Genomic DNA, 19,866 nt, shown 5'->3' on the forward strand with positions numbered 1-19,866 from the left:
GTATAAGAAACCTCCCGATAAATCTATTGATTTATGTAAAGAGGTCTTATTTTATTGAAGCTTTGAGAGTGTGGTTGATCTCCTACCAACTTTTATGTCACTTTCACTTTTCTTAACTAGCTGTATTTCAACTATTGTCTTGTCTTGCATTTTTCTTCTTTTTCTTCATATTTTTTATGAGGTTGGATCTAACACATTTTATCTGTAACGGTAAACTTTACAATAAGTTAGTTTAAAATGTCTCCTCAGATGAATCATAACGTATATATGAGTGAGAATTGGAACAGGGCTGCCATTGCCAGCTACACGGCAGAGGGATTGGCCTGGAATTGGCCTGTATAAGTGGCCCACTCTTTGGGACAAATTGCCCTATTTATTAATGGACCCTCAAAAACCAATAATTTGAAGACCCAGAGCTCATTTATGGTTTTAATATCTCTATCGTTTTCCGAGCTAACAGTACTACTATGTACTTGGAAGATAAGACAGATCTTTGCCAGCCTGGAGCAATGGAGGGTGCATTTGTATATGATAAAGATATTTTTCAATTTCTCGATTAATTATATTTAGCATCGAATAATAATAGCATTTGTATATATAGTATATGGATGAAAAATAAAATAATTTAATTAATTTAATATAAATTTAATAATAAATAATAATTTAAATTATTATTTTTAAATATATAAAATATGTGGGGTGAAATGCTGAGGACCACTTTTCATTTAATAGGACAAGTTAGCATTTTGATCTATTCAACTCTAGTATTATTCAATGTTGCTTGTTTTCAGAACACTCGTACATATAATTTATTTTTTTGGTAAATGCCTTCACATGTTAAACTCAACGAAGTAGCGGTAATTTAGATATGGAAAATGCTAGTATTGTCCTTTTATTTTGACCGCACATTTATTTAATTATTTTTTTATTTAATAATTAAGAAAGTAATTTTTAGTGTATTGATATATATATATATATATTTTAAAATATTTAAATATATATAAAAAAAAAAGAGAAGATAAAACTAAAAAATTAATTTTGTACAAGCGAACATGCCTATCGGTCAAAGCTGAACGGAACGCCAACACGACTCTTTAGATATTTACTTATATATATATATATATATTTTTAGGGTTGGGAGATTCTACTTTCAGTTGCACTAAAGTGTGAATGCTTTTGCTTACAAAAAATATATATATATATATAAAAAAAAAAAAAAGTGTGAATCCTTTTGGAGGGAGGTTAAAGAGCTGAAGTTCAGGATGATGGGTGTGGAAAATACAATCTTCTTGGCCTTGTTCAATGCCCTTTCTTCTCTTTTTGCTTGAGCTAAACTTATTGATCTAGAAAGATATGTTGGGTGTTTCATCTAGCAATAGGATATTGCATTATTAAAGTGGCTAATGCTTTGGTTCAAGGCTTGACTAATTTAGAGTTGGTAATTTGTGTTCACGAATCACATTCATATCGTGTAAATTGTCTAGTTATAAGCATTAAACTATATGAATCAATACAAACACGGCCCATTTAGTAAAACGAGTCAAATCCTAAAATCTTAACACAATCCATATAAATAACGGGCGACACAACACAATCCATCTAACTCATTTAATAATTAATTTTTATTGGGTTAATCTGAACACAACCCATTTAACCCGTTTCATATAAATGTATTGACCTAACTTGTATATTCATTTTGACCCAATTAATATAATGTCACCCATATTACATGGATAAAATTATTCATAATTACAACTAGATTCACTATAAAATATTTTATGATCGATATCCAAACCAATAATATATAAGAAAACTAATATTTCCATAAAATAATTAAGTAGTCAAATACTAATATTAATATTACATCCCTACAACAATAAAAATATATAAAACTACACACTTAAAGAATTTGAAAATAGAATTTATTCGAATCAGACGGATTGATGGTAGATTTTACGAGTTGACCTGTAATAGACTCGTTTATTATTCATGTCTTGTCGGGTCATCCCGTTTTAACTCAAATTCATTCATATCAAATTCAAACTCGAATGAGGCTTGATTCTTGCATAGTGTACGAATGAGGCCTGATTGTAACTTTTCTCTAACAAGGTGGCAATCAATCTCTATATGCTTGGTTCTCACATGGAAGACTAGATTTGCTGCTATATGTAAGGTGTCTTTACTGTCACAATATAACACAGATGGAGAGTAATGTGTTACACCAAGATCCTTGAATAAATAAATTAACCATGTGACTTCACAAGCACTAGATGCAAGAGCTCAATATTCAGCCTCTGCAGATGATCATAACACGGTAGTTTGTTTCTTAGATTTTCAATAGATAAGTGAGTCCCCAAGAAACATACAAAATCCTCTAATTGATCTTCTAGAGTCTTGACATGTAGCCCAATCTAAATATGAAAATCCTTTCAAATGTAAAATGGGATTTGCAGAGAAAAATATACCTTGCCCAACTGTATTTTCCACATAATGTAATACTTTGTTTGCAGCATCTAAATGTATTGCAGTAGGTCTATCCATAAACTGACTCAAATTAATCACAACAAAAGCTAAATCTGGTGGTGAAATGGTCAAGTATATTAGTCTTCCTATAAGTCTCCTGTAACTTGTAAGATCAGACTAGAGATTTTCATTTGTCTTCACTGATCTAAGATTGAGATCGATAGGAACTTGTGCTGGTTTACAAGCAAGTAAACCTGCATCATCAAGAAGTTCCAAGGCATAATGCTTTTGGCATAGAAATATGCCCTTATTTGTACGTACTACTTCCAAGCCCAAGAAATATTTGAGATTGCCCAAGTCTTTTATTTTGAAATGACAATGAAGATAAACTTTGAAATCTTGTACTACTTGTAAATCATTGCTAGCAACAATGATATCATCAACATAAATCAACAATATGATAAAAGAAGAATCTATTAACCTTGTAAACAAAGAGTTATCACACTTGGACTGGGTGAATCCATGACTGAGTAAGCATGCAGAAAGTTTATGAAGCCACTACCTAGAGGTTTGTTTAAGTCCATAGAGAGACTTAATTAATTGACATACTTGAGTCTCCCCCTTGCTGCCATAACCAAGAGGTGATTGTATATAAACCTCTTAATCTAATGAGCCATGCATAAATGCATTATTTACATCAAGTTGATGTAAATGCCAATTGTGTATGGCAACAACAACTAATAAACAATGTATAGAAGTTAACTTAGCAACTAGAGAGAAAGTGTCCAAGTAATCAAGACATTCTTGTTGTGTGTAGCCTTTGGCAACAAGCCGGACTTTATATCTCTCGATTGAACCATCTGAATTGTATTTGATTTTAAAACTCATTTACATCCACTGGGATGTTTATTAGAAGGTAAAGTTATGAGTTCCCATGTATTATTTGCCTCGAGAGAAGCCAACTCTTCTGCCATGGCTTTACGCCAATGAGGATATTGAACAACTTGATGATAGAATTTAGGTTCAAAATATGATGATAGACTAAGGGTGAAAGCACGATAACTAGGAGAAAGTTTATCATATGACAAAAATTTAGAAATGGAATAAGGAGAAGAACTTTGCTTACCAATAGTTGTAGCCATAGAAGAGTTAGGAATGGTAGAGATAGATGATAACGAATTATAATGATACTCCTGTAAATATGATGGAGGATATTTGTTCCGAGATGATCTCCTGACTTGTGGAATGGCAGAATCAGTTTCTAGTTGGATTGGAGGATAAAAAATAGAGTTTGTGAGGTTAGGTGCAGTCTCAACAACAGAGTTTGAGGGGTTAGACTCATTGTTGGGTTTGGGAAGAACAATAGAATCAAGGGAAGAATGAGATAAGGAAGTGATGGGTGTGTCACCTGAATAAGAATCAGATTTGAAATGGAACAAGTATTCATAGAAAATGATATATCCAGAAAGAAATATGGTGTTGGTGTGTAAATTAAGAATTTTATACCCTTTTACAACAAAAGGATATCCAAGAAACACGCACTTTTGAGCATGAGAATCAAACTTGGATCGATGAGCAGACAAGGTGGTGGCATAGCATAAACACCCAAATACTCGAATGTGAGAATATGAAGTAGGTGATGAGTGAAGTATCTCATAAGGTGATTTGTTTGATAGAAAATGGTTAGGAATTCTGTTAATAAGATAAGTGGCAGTGGGAATACATGCCCCCCAGAATTGAAGAGGTAAATTGGACTAAAAACATAAGGCTCTAGCCACTTCAAGAAGGTGTCTATGTTTGCGCTCTACAATGTCATTTTAATGTGGAGTGGCAACACAACTATGCTGATGAATGATGCCTTTGGAAGAATAAAATGAAGGCATATTAAACTCCAAACCATTATCACTATGTAGTGTTTTTATTGTTTTGTGATACTGGTTTTCAATCAGGGAAACAAAGGAAAGCAGTTTAGACTTTAGAATAGGTGGTAAGTGAAGAACTAAGTGGAAAAGATAAACATGATTGTTTAGCATAATGACAAACATCACAATTGAAATAAGAGAATTTTATTGAAGGATGCTGTTTGTGCAACAATGATTGTCTAGCATTTAAAATGTGGCCTAAACGATGGTGCTACAAATAAAAAAAAGAATGGTTTATGTAAGAATTGGATGCAGGGGCAATGTTTATATGAAATGAAGATGCAACGGTGTTTGAAGATGAAGAAGTTGATGAAAAAAACAAGTAATAAAGTCCAGCTTTTCCTTAACCAACCCAATCATCTTTCATTGGCATAGGTTCTGTATAAAGCAAAACTTAGCAAAGAAAATTAGGGAACAAGCATTAGAATTAACCAACTTACTACTAGATAAAAGATTAAATGAGAAAGATGGGATGCAGAGGACATTGTTCAAGATTAGTGAATCAAAAAGCTTAACAAAACCGATATGTGTGACAGACTTTAAGACCAGTTGGGAGGGTATCAAACATTGAAGTAGCAACTGAGAAAAATTGGAAAAAGTGTATGGAACAGACCATGTGGTCAGTAGCACCCGTGTCAATAATACAAGGAAATAGGGAAGAACTGGAAAGGGAATTATGCTTGGATAAAGAAAGAGCAAAAGGAGAAAGAATTATACCTAATTGACTAAGAACATATTCGACATTGTGATGAGAGGAACAACCTACAAGATTAGTTGTAAAAAACGTGCCACTAGAGTCGTGAAGAGGAACAGTTGCCCATTTCAAACCATGGAAGCCCAACGGACACGGACACATAAAGAAAGAAAAAGAAAAAGGTGAAAAGAAATTTCCACTGGACTAGTTCGATAGGAATTGTCGGGATAACTGTAAGAGGGATTTTCCCCCAAAGCCTTGGGATAGGCCCATACAGGACCACGAGGGGCCCAACTTGGTCCAAGCATTCCCTGAGGGGGCCTAAGCACCACTTTAGATACCCAACCCACGAACTGCACCAACTTGAGAGGCAAGCCCTACGCGAGAAAGACAATTGACAATGACAGATGTGACTCGTCATCCTTGGCACCCCCAATGACACCTAGCACTCGAAGACTTGCACCAACAGATGGGTGGGAAACACAGACGACCCTTGATTCCCTAACAGAGGGTATAGGGGAACACGACACTAATCATCTACTGGTAAGGAGCCACTCGAGGAGCCATGCCACATTAATAGCGCCATCCTCCGAACTCCATGCCGAATTGATGGTGTCACCCCAAGCTCCACGCCGCATTAAAGGATCATGATAGGGCTATAGTGGGAATGACATGAACTCCCTGACATAGGGTACATGATGTCCCCTAAAAAATCGCGTATAAAAACTAACCCCCAGGTATGAAGGACTATCTCTTAACTCTCGCACTCCCACACGATTTACTAAGAAGATTAACTAACTTAAGTATCGGAGGCTCCTTGGGTTGTTGAAACCAGGCCCAGGTGTGCAAAACACGACGTTAATACATACCCAGCTAGTAGAGCCGTAAATAAATAAGATTACTCGTCAAGCTGCTCAAGATCGATCCAGTCAATCTCCAGTTCAGCTTGATTAGTTTATCAAATGAGTCATTCGTGAATATAAAATTATGATCGATTATTAAATAATACGACTCGTATAAGCTCATATAACTTCTCATATTTATAAATATTTTTATAATATCATCTCTATATTTATGATAAGAATATATTAAACATTTATATTTAAAGAATGAGATGAGATGAGATGAGAATTTTAAGAACAGTAGTGAATGGTTTGAATTAAGATGTTTTATTGGATTTTGATAAATGAGAGAGAAATAGTTGAATAAAAATATTATAAAGTTAAAATATTCTTTGAATATTATTTTTATTTTGAAATTTGAAAAAATTTTATTATTTTTTGTGTTTTATTTGAAAGTTTGGGAAAGTTTTAATATTAGATGAAAAAGTTGAATATTTGAAATTAAAAAGTGTTTTGTGTTTCAATAATATTTGAGAAAGAAATTATAAAAAATCTCATCTTGTGTCCAAACATGATTGTAAAGAGATTAGAAGAAATATGTTCTTGATACTAAACATATAACTTGAATACTTAGAATATAATAATTGATATGCATACATAAACTCTATAAATATATTATTATAAGATATAATATAAATAATCTATTTGATTAATACGAAGTAATTTGAAAATAAGCTCGACTATTAAATGAACAATTTAGAAACATAAAATTCAATTTAATAAAAAACTCGAACTCACCGTGTATTTAAATAAAGAAGTACCTGGAAGAGGAACATGAAATATAATTAATAACTGGACAAATATCTTTCTATCACAAGCTGTAAGAGAAATTCTAATTAAAGGAATTCTTCAGGTCATCCCTACTTATGCAATGAGTGTATTTCAATTGCCTAAAGTTGTGTGTCATGAAATAGTTGTTATGCTATCTAAATTCTGGTGGGGTCATTAGCAACAAGATAGGAAAATTCAGTGGAAAAGTTGGAATGAAATGATAAATTCAAAAGCAAGAAGAGGTATGAGATTTAGAGATATAGAAGTTTTCAACCAAGCAATATTGGCTAGGAGAATTTTACATTCTCCAAAGTCTCTAATGGCTTCAATATTTAAGGAAAAATATGTCAAAATAGGTCACATTATGGATGCTAAACTGGGGTGGGCACCATCTCAGATTTGGAGAAGTTTGAGAACTACAATTGATCTGGTGAAACACGGTTCTAGGTGGAGAGTTGGCAATGGCAAGAGTATTAAATTTGGGGAGATAAGTGGCTTCCTAAGCCAACATTGTCCAATCACAAGTTAAAAATCTGGGCAATGAGTCTTTTGTTTGTGAACCGACTTATAAGAATTCTAAATGCTAGAAGGAGGATGTTGTTAAAGAAATATTTAATAAAGAAGAACCTAACATAAAATGTAGCATTCTCATAAGTAAGAGGGGCAGTGAAGATAAGATCATTTGGGGTTATAACAAGAGTGGACAATTTACAATCATAAATGTATATTATGTAGCTTTGATGATGAAGATGGCAGCACAAGGTGAGACTTTAAAAAGAACTTGTACAGATGACAGATAGAATAAGCTGGGGAAGATGAATGTACCTAGTAAGGTGAAGAATTTCATGTGGAAGACAAGAAATAACATCTTGCCTACAATGAAAAATCTCTTTAGCAGAAAAGTTGTTGAAAATGCATTATGTCCAATTTGTCAGCTTGAAGATGAAATAATTACACATGTTTTGTGGAGCTGTCCTGTAGCTAATGATGAGTGGGCAAATAAATATAGTCCAATTCATAAATGGTCTAGCAATGAGATGGATTTCATGCAGCTTTGGGAACAATTGCTTACAAACTTGCAATAAGAAGAGGTAGAAGGTATAAATATCACCACGAGGAGAACTTGGTTGATAATGAATAACTATGTCTTCAATGATCAATTTTCGAGTCTCAATGCGGTGATTCAATCAGCACAAGTAGAATTAGTAGAATATTGTCAAGCCAATAACTCCCAACATCATAATACAAGAATAGAAGATAGAAAGTTATCTACATGGAGAAAACCTTATGGGAATTTAGTTAAACCTAATTGGGATGCATCAATTGATTCTATAACTTTGAAGAAGGGGATTGGTTATGTTATCAGAGATACTGATGGTACCATTCTTGCTTCTCTATGTTCTTAAAAAAGTTTTAACTCTGAACCTGTATCAACAGAATGTTTGGCCCTTTGGAAAACATTACAACTCTGTGCAAATTTAGGCACCGTTCGGATGTTGAGCTGAGTTAGTTTTTTTATGAATAGTAGTAAGTTGAGATGGTGAAGTGAGTTTTGTGAGGACCACCTAAAATGAGTTTAGATATGTTTGGATGTCAAATTGAGTTTAAACGTGTTTATGGGAAGTTGAAAAATGTTGTAGTTCCAACGTATAAAGAGGTATTGAGTTGAAAAAGGTTGTGGGTCCCATGTGTAAAGTGGTTTTGAGTTTAGATGAATTTAGTGATTTGAAAGTTTGATGTTTAGATATTAGATTCAGTTTAAAATTAGACTGAAATCCAAATTCCAAACGAGACATTAAGCTTTCAATGTGTTAATTTGGAAGGTGATGCAAAATGTGTTATATAGGCATGTAACAAAGATGAGGAATGTTGGTCTTAGTATGGGCAGATTATTCAAAGTTTTCTTTAAGGGAGACCTTTGTGGAAATTATCATTCACGTATAGGAAATGCAATCAGGTGGCTCAGCATCTTGCAAAATAAGAGCATTCACAATGGTTCATGCAAAATACATTTTTTTGTAAAATATAAAGAAAGTTGATCTAAAGACCCTTCCAATGAATTTTGTATTTTGATCTTTATTTTACATTTTGCTATGGTAATCCTTTAAATATAGAGAATATTGTTCACGACTCTAAAATATTTTAAGCTATTTTCTCTCTCTTTGGACGTTTTTTCTCCACTTCTTTTTTGTTCCTCGCCGAGTCCATTGTAGCTGCTTTTGTGTTTCTAGCCAAATACCCAGGGAAAAGAACAAGGATTTCTCCATTGCAAGTGACCCTATCAATAAATAAAAAAAAAAGATTTGTAGATTGCTCTGTTGGTAACTTTGAAAAATTATAGAAAATATTTCAGAATTAAAAGTCCATTTTTCATCATACTTTCAGCCACCAAATAGTTGTTTGGGCTTTGAAGGAAAGGTGCGTATGTCTTGTAAAAATCAGATAGGAAGATAATGCAAATTCATTGGTAGTTAGAAGAAATATTTGAAATGAATAAAAAATATTAAAAAAAGAATATTCTATAACTGATGTATGATCTATTATAAAAATAAGTATATAAATAGAAAAAATATATTTTAATAATATATTTTAAAAATAAAAGAACCATTGAGAATGTTGTTAGACTTGACTATGAAGAGGAACAGATTATGATAGAAGAATCACCTATTTCAGTTATAGAATATGTAATGAAAGACAAAGTTTGTGTTATTTCATAATATTCAATAAAATTATTCTTTCTGTTTCAAAAAAAAAAAAGTATACTAGTAAGACTTATCGCTTACCACTCACTCGACTTGTTAACGGTAGTAAGTTTGCTTCAAAGATGGCGGGAAAAACGGTTTTTGCTCCGTATATATAAGATATTTTTTCAATGGCAGCCATGGGAACTGTCTTCACAATCCATTCCTTGGATGCGAATTGAATTTAAAATCTGAACTGTAGAAACGGAAGCAAATTTCAAGAAGAGAAGAAGGAGAAGGAAGACTATCTGAAACGTTTCTAAAGGAAAAGGATGGGGTTGCTCGAATTGTCTAAATTCAAGCTCCAGCTCCGATCCCTAATCACCGAAGTGCGAGACCTCAGAGTACGATTTCCGTTAACAAATCCACTAAATATCTATTGTGCGTGTGCGTGTATCCTATAGATTTTTTTTCTTTAAATTTTCAGGAAAGGGAACGCTTAGCAACCGAACAACTCCATCATCAAATTCAGGTTTTTTCTTCCATTCAATTCAATTCCAATCCAAAAACTTTGATGTTTTCTTTTCGTTCTATTTGCTACGATCATGTTCTATGCTTTTTGGATTTTGAATACAGAAGCAAAAGCAAACTGAGGAGGAACACGGCAGAAAGTTACAGGAACTACAAACAGAGTTTGCTATGTCCAATGAACAGCGGCAAAAACTTGAAAGGCAGGTTCGTTAAGTTTCTGGATAAAACTTGCTGTCTATGTGCCTGTTGAAATTCTCCTTAGAGATAAAAGTCATCGTGATGTACTATATGCCAGTACAGGTGAGTTACCTTCAAAATGACAATACTTTACTCGAGAACAAGCAGAAAGAATTGAAGGGAACCATACAGAGCTTGCTTCAATCGAGGGAAGTTTTCATCAATGCTTATGAGGTCTGTGTTTTTTTAATCCTCTCTATCACGTATATTGAATACACTTTTATTGATTATCATCTTGTGGAGGAGAGATGAAGATGGGCCAGCTAGTAAAAGAATGGCATGGAACGAACTTCCGAGCAAAGATAGTTGGTTATAGTGATTGAAAACATACTTGATAATGTTAATGACTAATCTGTCGGGTGGCCTTTTTGGCTCAGTAATGCATAATAATTGACTAAATGAAGATTTTGGTGTACTGCTTCTTGTGGTTTAAAACCGGTCAAATCTGTGAATCTATGAATGGCAGAGCTGAATGTATTAAGTGCACGTGGATTTGGGCAGTAAAAGTATTGGGTGGATGTCCTTTCATGAGATGATTTACTTTGTTTACCTGGTGCTTCTCTACAATGCATCGTTACCGTCACACTCTTTGCTCTATGTGGGTCATCCTTTGCGTACATGACCTTTACAATTATGAACTTAATGTTATTTCTAATTCAACTAGTAGTTTATTAAGCCTTCTGATCTTATTTACATCAATTTAGAATTCTGTGAAGCTTGTAACCTATGTATTAATATGGAATGAAGGTTCTTCTCTGCAAAATCTGAGAAATAGAATGTGCTGTAAATACTACTGAAAAGACTAATACATCATGTTGAACAAATATCTTGCAACGCTAATCTGAGGCTTATATGAGAGGCATCTCATGTCATAATCTATGTGCAGGAATCTACTTATGAACTGAAACGCTCAGTTGAATGCAGAGATAGAAAGCTCACTGTCCTATCTGAGAAGATAAAGTCTCATTTATTATTATTTGATTCAATAGAAAAGGAGGCATTTTCTATCAAGCAAGTCATCAATGATGTGCAATGCCTAGTGAATGAAAAAGAGGAAGTAGGTAAGTAGCTTTCCGAACCATAAATTATTTCAGGTGTTTACATTTTCAACTCAGGCTATTCATATAATGAAAGCTGCAGTATTGTATTCCTTTCTAACCTTGTCTTCTACATTCAGTTGCTGCCTTAAAGAGCAAAATGGATAAGGTGCTTGCATTTGAAAAAGTTTTTGTTGGTAATGCCAAAGTCTCATTCACCTGTCTTGATTAATCTTCACTCTGTAGTGTAAAACATATTTATACGTGTGCATGTCTGGCTACATAGCCTTATGTGCATATGTAACTATCAGTCTGCTATATTCAAAAGGACTTACCATTCCAGACCAGCTTTTTCTATCTGTACCCCTCTTTCTCAAAAGATGGGTCCCACTAAGTGAGAGTATTTAAAATAGCAAATATTGGTGTGGAAATAGCACTCTCCCTTATTGAAATTTTCTGTTATAATAAAAAATATGCAATATCAGTATCATGCCAGTCTGGACCATATATCGTCATTAATAATTTGGATGCTGCCAAAGTGCTCATGAATTTTATCATATAGTTTTTCCTTACACAAAATCGAACAAAATGACTGTGTGATACATTTGTGATTTATTAGCAGTAGAATTTACTCTATTCATGCAGAGAAGATCTCTGACCTTCAAAATAAACATAAGAATGACAAGGACGAGTTACGAAGAAAGGATAGAATCATTTCAGAGCTAGACGCACACCTTGAGGCAGCAAGAACTAGCAACAACCATCAAAATCAAATACAAGAGATATCCATATAAATTTTGTTGATTATGTGTTTGGTTGATTCCAAGGAGTAACTTGCACTGTCAGCTGAAGGTATACTTTTATGGGTGTTTATCTTAACTGGCCAAACCTTCAGAAAACCCTATCAGCAAAGGATGTTGTCATACAGAATTTAATTTCGGAAAAAGAGGTTCTTGAATTGTAGATTTCCTTTTTTGTTTATTTGATTTCTGCACATTGTGCTTCTTGGCTTTCTAAACTTCTTTGAAATGCTTCATAATCAGGCACTGCACATTGAACTGCGGACTGTAAGCATTATCTTACAAAAGATTCAGGATGTTGTTACAAATATGCATGAAGAGGTTAGAAAAGGATCTAATTTTTGGAATATACTATGGTTTCGATTTGTAGATGTTATTTTTTTGTTTCTATTTTTCTCCTAAGAACTTCCAGTTCCATGATTCTTCTGATTTGAAGTTACGGAGAACATATTGGAGGTGATTATTAATTTGAAGGAAATCTACCCTTGTCCTATAAATTTATGGCATGCAATGTGAGTAGCATTTGAACCATATTGGTTTCACATAGTATGTAGAATGCAAATTCTGCCTAACACTTTGTACATTCTATATATTAAGTTGTTAGGCTGTAGTATTAAATTTTTTCTAGCAATCTCATTGAGTGCCACCATTATGAGTGCTAATCCATGTTACTCGTGAAATACGGATTCCTATGCTTAAGTTTTAGTACTGTGCCTTGCAATACCTGTAGCAACCCTTGGTCATTATCTTCCTTGTGGTTCCCTTCTGAAGTACCTTATAATTTTTCCCTTTTCAAACTCTCTTCTTACTTCAGTGAACTGTTGTTGCAGTATGTTATTTCTTTCACAACCATTTGCTTCTTTTTGAAATACCATTGACTCTCATGCTAGGATAAAAGGGAATTTTCATTGATACTCAAATGCCAAGAAGGATGTGACACTGTTATGAAGACGGAAGATAATGGGTATGATACAAACACTTTGTTCTTGTATAGGACTACTTCAACCTATTAGCATGCTTTTTTTCAACCTATTAGCATGTGACTACGGGAGAGATCATTTTGCTCCCTTTTAGGTATATGTCAGGTTGTTTGGATCAGGTAATTCTGCTCTAGTTGTTCGATGAAATCACAATCTTGGGTGGTTGTTTGATGAAGTCATAATCTTGGGTGTCGCATATAAATGGCCCATGATACCCTGCCAAGATCATGTTTTTAAAATCAAGTGTATGATTTTCTCATTCCTTGTGCAAACACTAATGAGTATAGGTGTATTTGGATTCTAAATCTTTTTCCAAAGATACTGACTATAATGGATGGAAGTAAAATAGAAGGATCCCACTAGGACTTTCCAATGGATGGCCATGCATCCCTGATCCAAGCAATTGAAATAAGGCCCTTTTTTTCCTCCCTTGCTAGGTATTACATATTTGTAATGTCGATCACGTTCTCTTTGCTCATCAGGACTGAAGATTTGCCTCAAAGTAAGATAGAAAAATTTCCAGATAAGGTCTCTGATACTGGCAAGGAAAATACAGGTTTATTGAGCCTTCTCCATATTGTATTTACTTCTGTAAAGCACATGTGCATCTTAAAGAGAATCATCATGTGAGGAGATAGCCTAAGCTTGTGATACTCCAGTAGGAAATGATATGCGGCTAACATGTGGTGATCTAGGAGCACGGGGTTCTAGTCGTTGTAAATTGTGATTCTCTGTTTCACATGTTTTCCGTTCTCCATTCTGCTTGTGCAAGTTGGTTGCTAATGTTTCTGAAGACAAACCAGAATTCCCTGCTTATTTGAGTTTTTAAAAAAAAAAAATCCTTTTAATGATTAGGTCCTAGAAACTGCCATCAGTAGTTGTATTGGGAATGGAATTTGTTCCTACAACAGCGAGCAAAAGGTTGGTCTACAATGGAGCTGCACCCTATGCAACAGTATTAGCATCAAAAGCCACATCGAGAATCATAGAAAACTGGTCCTATAAGTGTGAGGAGTAGTAATTTCAAATGAAGAACTTATCTTATTTGAATTTCAATGCAATGTAAAGAACAAAAAATTTAAAAAGAAAAATTACTTTCATGGAATAGAACATATACACATCAGAGTCATTTATTTTACTACAAGAAGTGCAAATTGACAATTCACGCACACATGCATTCCCTCTCTCTCTTTCATGTCTCGGTATGGAATACAGTATTTCCAAATGTTTTGATGCAGCTTCACTTCTATCTGAGGAGTACCAAAAAGTTGGCGGTCCCTTACAGGATCAAAATACCAATGGCTCCTGTATGTCAGAGGCAAGTGGTCTTTTTCTTAACCATGCTGTATTTGGTTGTGTTGAAAGACAAATATGGCTTTTTTAAAAAAGAAAAGCCAAATAGTAACGATTCATTTGCTCTTTGCGTGTTCTCCTCCACAGTCAACTTGTTCAGAGCTTCAATTAGCAGCCAGCATTCGGAGTGTCTCTTTTGATGATGGCAAGGTATGGAGATCATGACTGACCCTACAGTCAAGATGCACAGCTATTTTCATTGCATTAAAATGTTTTTTAAAAAAAACTCGACTTGATGAAATACTTAGTACTTCAAAAACCATTCTACCCCACCCTAATAACTAATTATTCATTTTTTTTTTTATATATAAAGGATAACTGCACAAGCTCAGTACACCACTCAGATTCGGAGTCCTCAACAACCCAAGCAGAAACCTCAGGAGATCCGGGTTAGGTTTCTATATTGTTAAGTAATATTATTTTTTAAGTTATGTCTACAACATTCTGTAAATTAACAAGAAGATACGCTGAAAATTCAGGAGCACAAGTATGATCATGTATGAAGGCAAATGGCCTTTAAGGTACGACATCGTGTGGATACTTCCACAGTGATCTCTGAAGTTATGCGTGCTTTTCTATTTTGTCAAATCCATTGGGATTGAGAGGTTCATGAAGAATGGAAAACTTTTGTGTTTGCTAGAGCTGCATATCTTCTACTCTAGGAATGGAAACCATGCAAGAATTTTATCGTAGGGGTAGTCTCATACTAAACATAACATGTATCTTAATCACTCTCATATCTAAAGTAATGAAACATAGACGAATAGTGTACTTTACTATAATTTCCCTTTAAAATAATTCAAATTAGGAAATTTGTACGTCAAATCAGCCAATAATTTGTACGTCATATCAGCCAATCATATCAGCCAAATATTTCAAATTATTTTTTGGATAGTGAGATGAGATGAGATGATTTTAGATGAATTGAATAAAATATTGTTAGAATATTATTTTTTAATGTTATTATTATTTTGAGATTTGAAAAAGTTGAATTATTTATTATATTTTGTATGAGAATTTGAAAAAGTTGTTGAGATGAAATGAGATGAGTTGAGAGTATTTTTGTATTCAAACGGGCCTTACACACACACACACAAAAAAAAAAAAAAAAGTCTATTTGAGGAAGTCTATTAAAGTTAACAGCATTTATACTTTTTTATACTTTTTTTTTCTCCTTTGTGCTGAGGAATACTATATACAAGTTGAATAAAATATTGTTAGAATATATATTTTTAATATTATTTTTATTTTGAGATTTGAAAATTTTAAATTGTTTATTTTATTTTGTGTGAGAATTTGAAAAAGTTGCAATGATTAGATGAGATTAGATGAGTTGTGAAAACAAACGAGAACTAAGTAATTAAATATTCCAAGCTTAAATTAGGTCTCAAGGACTACATCATTAAGAAAGATGTTAAATGGCTGCAGGAGCTAAACTTCTTAAAAACTGGTAACAGAAAGATCTAATGAACAATAGACTTATTAAAACATTTAAAAACTGAGAATAGAAAGGCCTGATGAGCAATAGTTTTATCCCATTCTTATTCTTTTAGGGAAACAAAGTTCATTGCAAGTTCTTTTGTCTTATTATTATTTCATCAATATTATTATTATTTTTTTTTAATGACAGCCGGGCTTTGTAGAGTTATAATCGTAAATTAATGAATGTCTGGTCAGAATGGATCAAGTAGTTGGGGGTAATGTTGAATTGAGCCCATTTTACTTATATCTTTGGGCTGTCCAAAACCACATGCAGTTCATAATTTAGGCACTCGTTAATTGCTGAAAAAGCTTCAATTAGTTGTCCCATTTGTCTTGAGGTCAGGTGGGCTGAGCTAAACTTCAAAATTTCTAATTTCGTCTCTGGCACATGAAAAATATACTTCAGTTATGTTATAGACAATTTTTTTATATATATATATATATAAAATGAAAGGTGTTTGTTTAGTATTTGAAATTCAAATCGGTTAAAAATTCAATTTTTTTAATAAAAAAATCTGTTTTTTTAATAAAAAAATGATTTGTACAGTTTTAATGTGTATAAGTCCTGTATACTCATTTTAAAAAAAGAATAAATTTGAGACTCACGTGAAAAAATTTATTTTTTAAAGGCCGGTCTCATTTTTTTTTCCAGTGCAGGGGTTTATAGTTTTTATAACTGTACGTAATATTATTATTTTGACAGTGATAAGTTATAAAATAATTTGCAAAATAATAATATCTATATCATTGTTATATGTTTGTTTATTACAATGATGTGTATTGTAAATGGTCAGAAAAGTCATCTAGATGATTGCAAAGGGTCTGCTTGAGATTATATGCTTAAAGATGGAAGAGGGGGAAGGTACTGTCGGTTGCATAGAGTGGAAAGCTAGCCGATCAGAAGTTGGGTTTGGATGATCAGATCTCCGAGATGCAAGGCTTGTAAGGCTGGCTTTAATAAGCAAACAATATGTGGGGTTCTCTTGGGCCCGCACCTACTCAAATGTAAACCCAAAAAAAAAAAAAAAAAATCAAAGTTTTAGCAGCTTGGGTAGGTGTGCCGCTTTACCTGGACGGCACGCCAGGGGACAACTTCTCAACACACAATTTAATGACCATGATGGCCAGCTCTCCTTCCTAGAATTTTTACAACCTTTCAATTTCTTTCTTTTGTCTTGATCTTTGAATTTCCTTCTCTTTGGGCAAACGGTGCGGAAAGCATAATCGAAATAGCTTACAATTTGTGCTGTAATCTAATCGAATCTAATCGAATCGAGTCGATCTTTGACTTGTCGTTCAGTTCAATTCAAAATATTCAAGGTCGGGTTTAAATTTGAGTTTGATTTTTTTTTTATTCGAGCTCGATCCAATAAATTAAATTTTTAATTCGAACTTGAATTCGAATTATTTATTTTTTAATTTTTTTAAATAATATTTAATATTTAATAAATTAATAAATTAAAAAAATAAAAAATCTAATATTAAATTTATACAACTAACAAGTAGAACATCTATTGAATTATAAAATTTTAAAAAATTTATAATTAATTAATATCTAACTAATTTATATTTATCTAAAATAATAATATATTATATACCTATATATATTATTAATACATACATTTAATATTAGCATATATATATTTCATATATAGTTTCCATATAGTATATGAAATTCTTAAATTTTATCAACTAATTATTATACAAATTATAAAATATACTTATGAAGTATATTCGATATATAGACATAAATAATTAGATTACATATTATATATTTAATTATAAAAGTAGTATATTTTTATTATTAGTTGACACATATATATATATGTATATATATACACATATAGATATATATATTTATTAATATATAAATGAGTTTTAATAGAGTCGAACTAACGAATCGACTCGAATATAAACGAACGAACCTTAACGAGTTTTAATCGAATCGAGTCAAATTTTATTAGATTTATATCATTTATAATTTGAGCAAATACCTATTTTCATGAACGAATTTCTTTTTTTTAAATTTAACCGAACGAATATAGACTAAACTATCAACCACATTGATTCATTTACGGCTCTACCTATAATTTTCAAAGAATTTTTATCCTGTGAAGTTCTTGAAATCCGGAGCATCGAGTTGTAGGAATTTAAGAACCATTCTAAAGTCTTGGGTAGGAGTACTAGGCATTTAAAGACTTAGTTTTAGGGTCTAAGGTTGCAATCTTGACAATTATTAAAAAAAGAAAAAAGAAAAAAAAGAAACAAGCGACCCAAAAAAAAAAAAAAACTTAAAAGCAAAATGATTAGAATTTTTTTTATACAGAAAAAAAAATATTTATTTGTCCTCTCACTTTATCAGTTTATCTATTCATTTTGATAATTTGTGTATTTAATTTTTTTTATTTTTTTATTTAATAATTAAAAAATGATTTTTAATATATTAGTATATATATTTTTTATTTTTTTAAAAATATTTAAATATATTAAAAATATATATATATCAAAATGACCTAGCAGTCAAATAGAGCAATCACCGCTCTGTTTTATAAACAGCATATGTTTAGATTCATAATTGATTTTAATTTATCTGAACTAATTATTATAATTTTCTTAAATTTTTATATAAAATATAATAAATAATTTAATTTTTTAAATTTTAAAATAATAATAATATTAAAAATTAATATTCTAATAATATTTTATTCAACTTTCATCTCAATTCATTTCATTTTATCGTAAATCACTATTCAAATCTCAACAATCAATACATTCTCCTATACCATCTCGATTATATTGCAGGCACATCAAGATTGAATGCAAGCAAAGTCGATGAAGTACTTTCCTGATTTTTTTAAAACAAAAAATAAAATAAAATAAAGAAAATATCAGAAAATGGAAGTTGAAATGCGCAAGAAATACCAGCTCGAGAAAGAAGTTAGACCCACCTAATGATTTTGACTTGTGAGCAGCAGTCACGACTCACACTCCGATAATTTTCTTGGTGACAGACTTTGGAAGGAGCAGCGTTTAATACACTGAAGAAGTAGAAGAAGAAGCAAAGGCAATTCCATATTGGACTATTATTAATGAATGCAATTTAATTGAATTTCCCTCAATATATGGTAACATTTAACAACAAAATAAACATTTGGGCATTAGGTTGGTGCAGTTTCTTTCAACATAACTATTTTTGCATTTAAGAGTAATGATATACATTCCATTCTTTTTATAACCTCTTTTAAATTGACAGATTTCTATAAAACGATGTTATTTTTATAAATTATTATACAAAAATATTATTTTTTAAAAATAAAATTATATAAATGGTTGTATATGTATTATTTTTCTTAAAATAAAGATCCAATATCCCTTCTTTCATTCCACTTAGTTGTTATTTTAGTTACACCAAAAAAATCCCAACAAAACAATGATTTTGGGTTGGTGATTAGTGTATGATGCATTAATGTATGATGGAAATAATCAATGATCTTATGACATATTAATATTTGTAGAGTAAGAGAGAATAATTATATGAGTCAGGAGGTCCAAAATCATAAGCATTGTTATCATTTTGAGAAGATTAATCATGACTTGAGAGAGAAACGCCCCCTACTCGTAGGGCTTGCTTTAAAAAAAGCAGTTCTTCTGTGTACCACCGACACAACCGTTGGGAAACCGGTTTACGTGTATATTTTAACTAATGTTATATATAATTATAGAATGTGTAAATATCGTACAGTCGTTTTAAAAAAGAATAGAATCTATTTATAAAAAATTAATTTCTTTTCATGTAGACCTTACATTTATTTATTTTTTTTAAAATAACTGTACAATACTTATACACTCACGTCTATAAATATTATTTCTCATTTAAAAAAATAAACTGAAAATGAAAACAAAAAATAACGAAAACGAATGACAAAATTCAGATTTGGAAAGCTGGAAATCGCGTCGTCTGGAAGAAGCAGAGAAAAGCTCTGCTCTACTCGATCTGCTCTGCAGATAGACTT

At 32.2% G+C, this 19,866-nt stretch overlaps 1 protein-coding gene across 2 annotated transcripts; it reads left to right on the top strand.

The window, feature by feature from the left end:
• Positions 1-9,588: 9,588 nt before the first annotated feature.
• LOC108989780 (golgin IMH1) lies at positions 9,589-17,105 on the top strand. Of its 2 annotated transcripts, XM_018963517.2 has the most exons (16): positions 9,589-9,837; positions 9,921-9,965; positions 10,070-10,168; positions 10,265-10,375; positions 11,088-11,262; positions 11,379-11,435; positions 11,884-12,020; positions 12,128-12,187; positions 12,282-12,359; positions 12,929-13,002; positions 13,501-13,574; positions 14,257-14,336; positions 14,459-14,521; positions 14,685-14,760; positions 14,851-14,892; positions 16,648-17,105. In XM_018963517.2, exons 1-15 carry the CDS (start codon positions 9,766-9,768, stop codon positions 14,862-14,864), a joined length of 1,215 nt encoding a protein of 404 aa, XP_018819062.1. In that variant the 5' UTR covers positions 9,589-9,765; the 3' UTR covers positions 14,865-14,892; positions 16,648-17,105. The 2 variants fall into 2 exon arrangements, with proteins under 2 accessions (XP_018819062.1, XP_018819061.1); XM_018963516.2 differs by lacking the exon at positions 16,648-17,105 and having other exon boundaries at positions 14,851-15,170.
• The last annotated feature ends 2,761 nt before the right edge of the window (positions 17,106-19,866 follow it).

Source organism: Juglans regia, chromosome 16, assembly GCF_001411555.2.
Source record: "Juglans regia cultivar Chandler chromosome 16, Walnut 2.0, whole genome shotgun sequence".
Taxonomy (NCBI): Eukaryota; Viridiplantae; Streptophyta; class Magnoliopsida; order Fagales; family Juglandaceae; genus Juglans; species Juglans regia.

Coding starts and splice junctions, on each gene's coding strand:
- LOC108989780 (XM_018963517.2), top strand. CDS start 9,766: ATGGGGTTGCTCGAATTGTCTAAATTCAAGCTCCAGCTCCGATCCCTA. Junction 11,436..11,883: donor ATTTGAAAAAGTTTTTGTTG/GTAATGCCAAAG, acceptor CTATTCATGCAG/AGAAGATCTCTGACCTTCAA. Junction 12,188..12,281: donor ATTTAATTTCGGAAAAAGAG/GTTCTTGAATTG, acceptor CTTCATAATCAG/GCACTGCACATTGAACTGCG.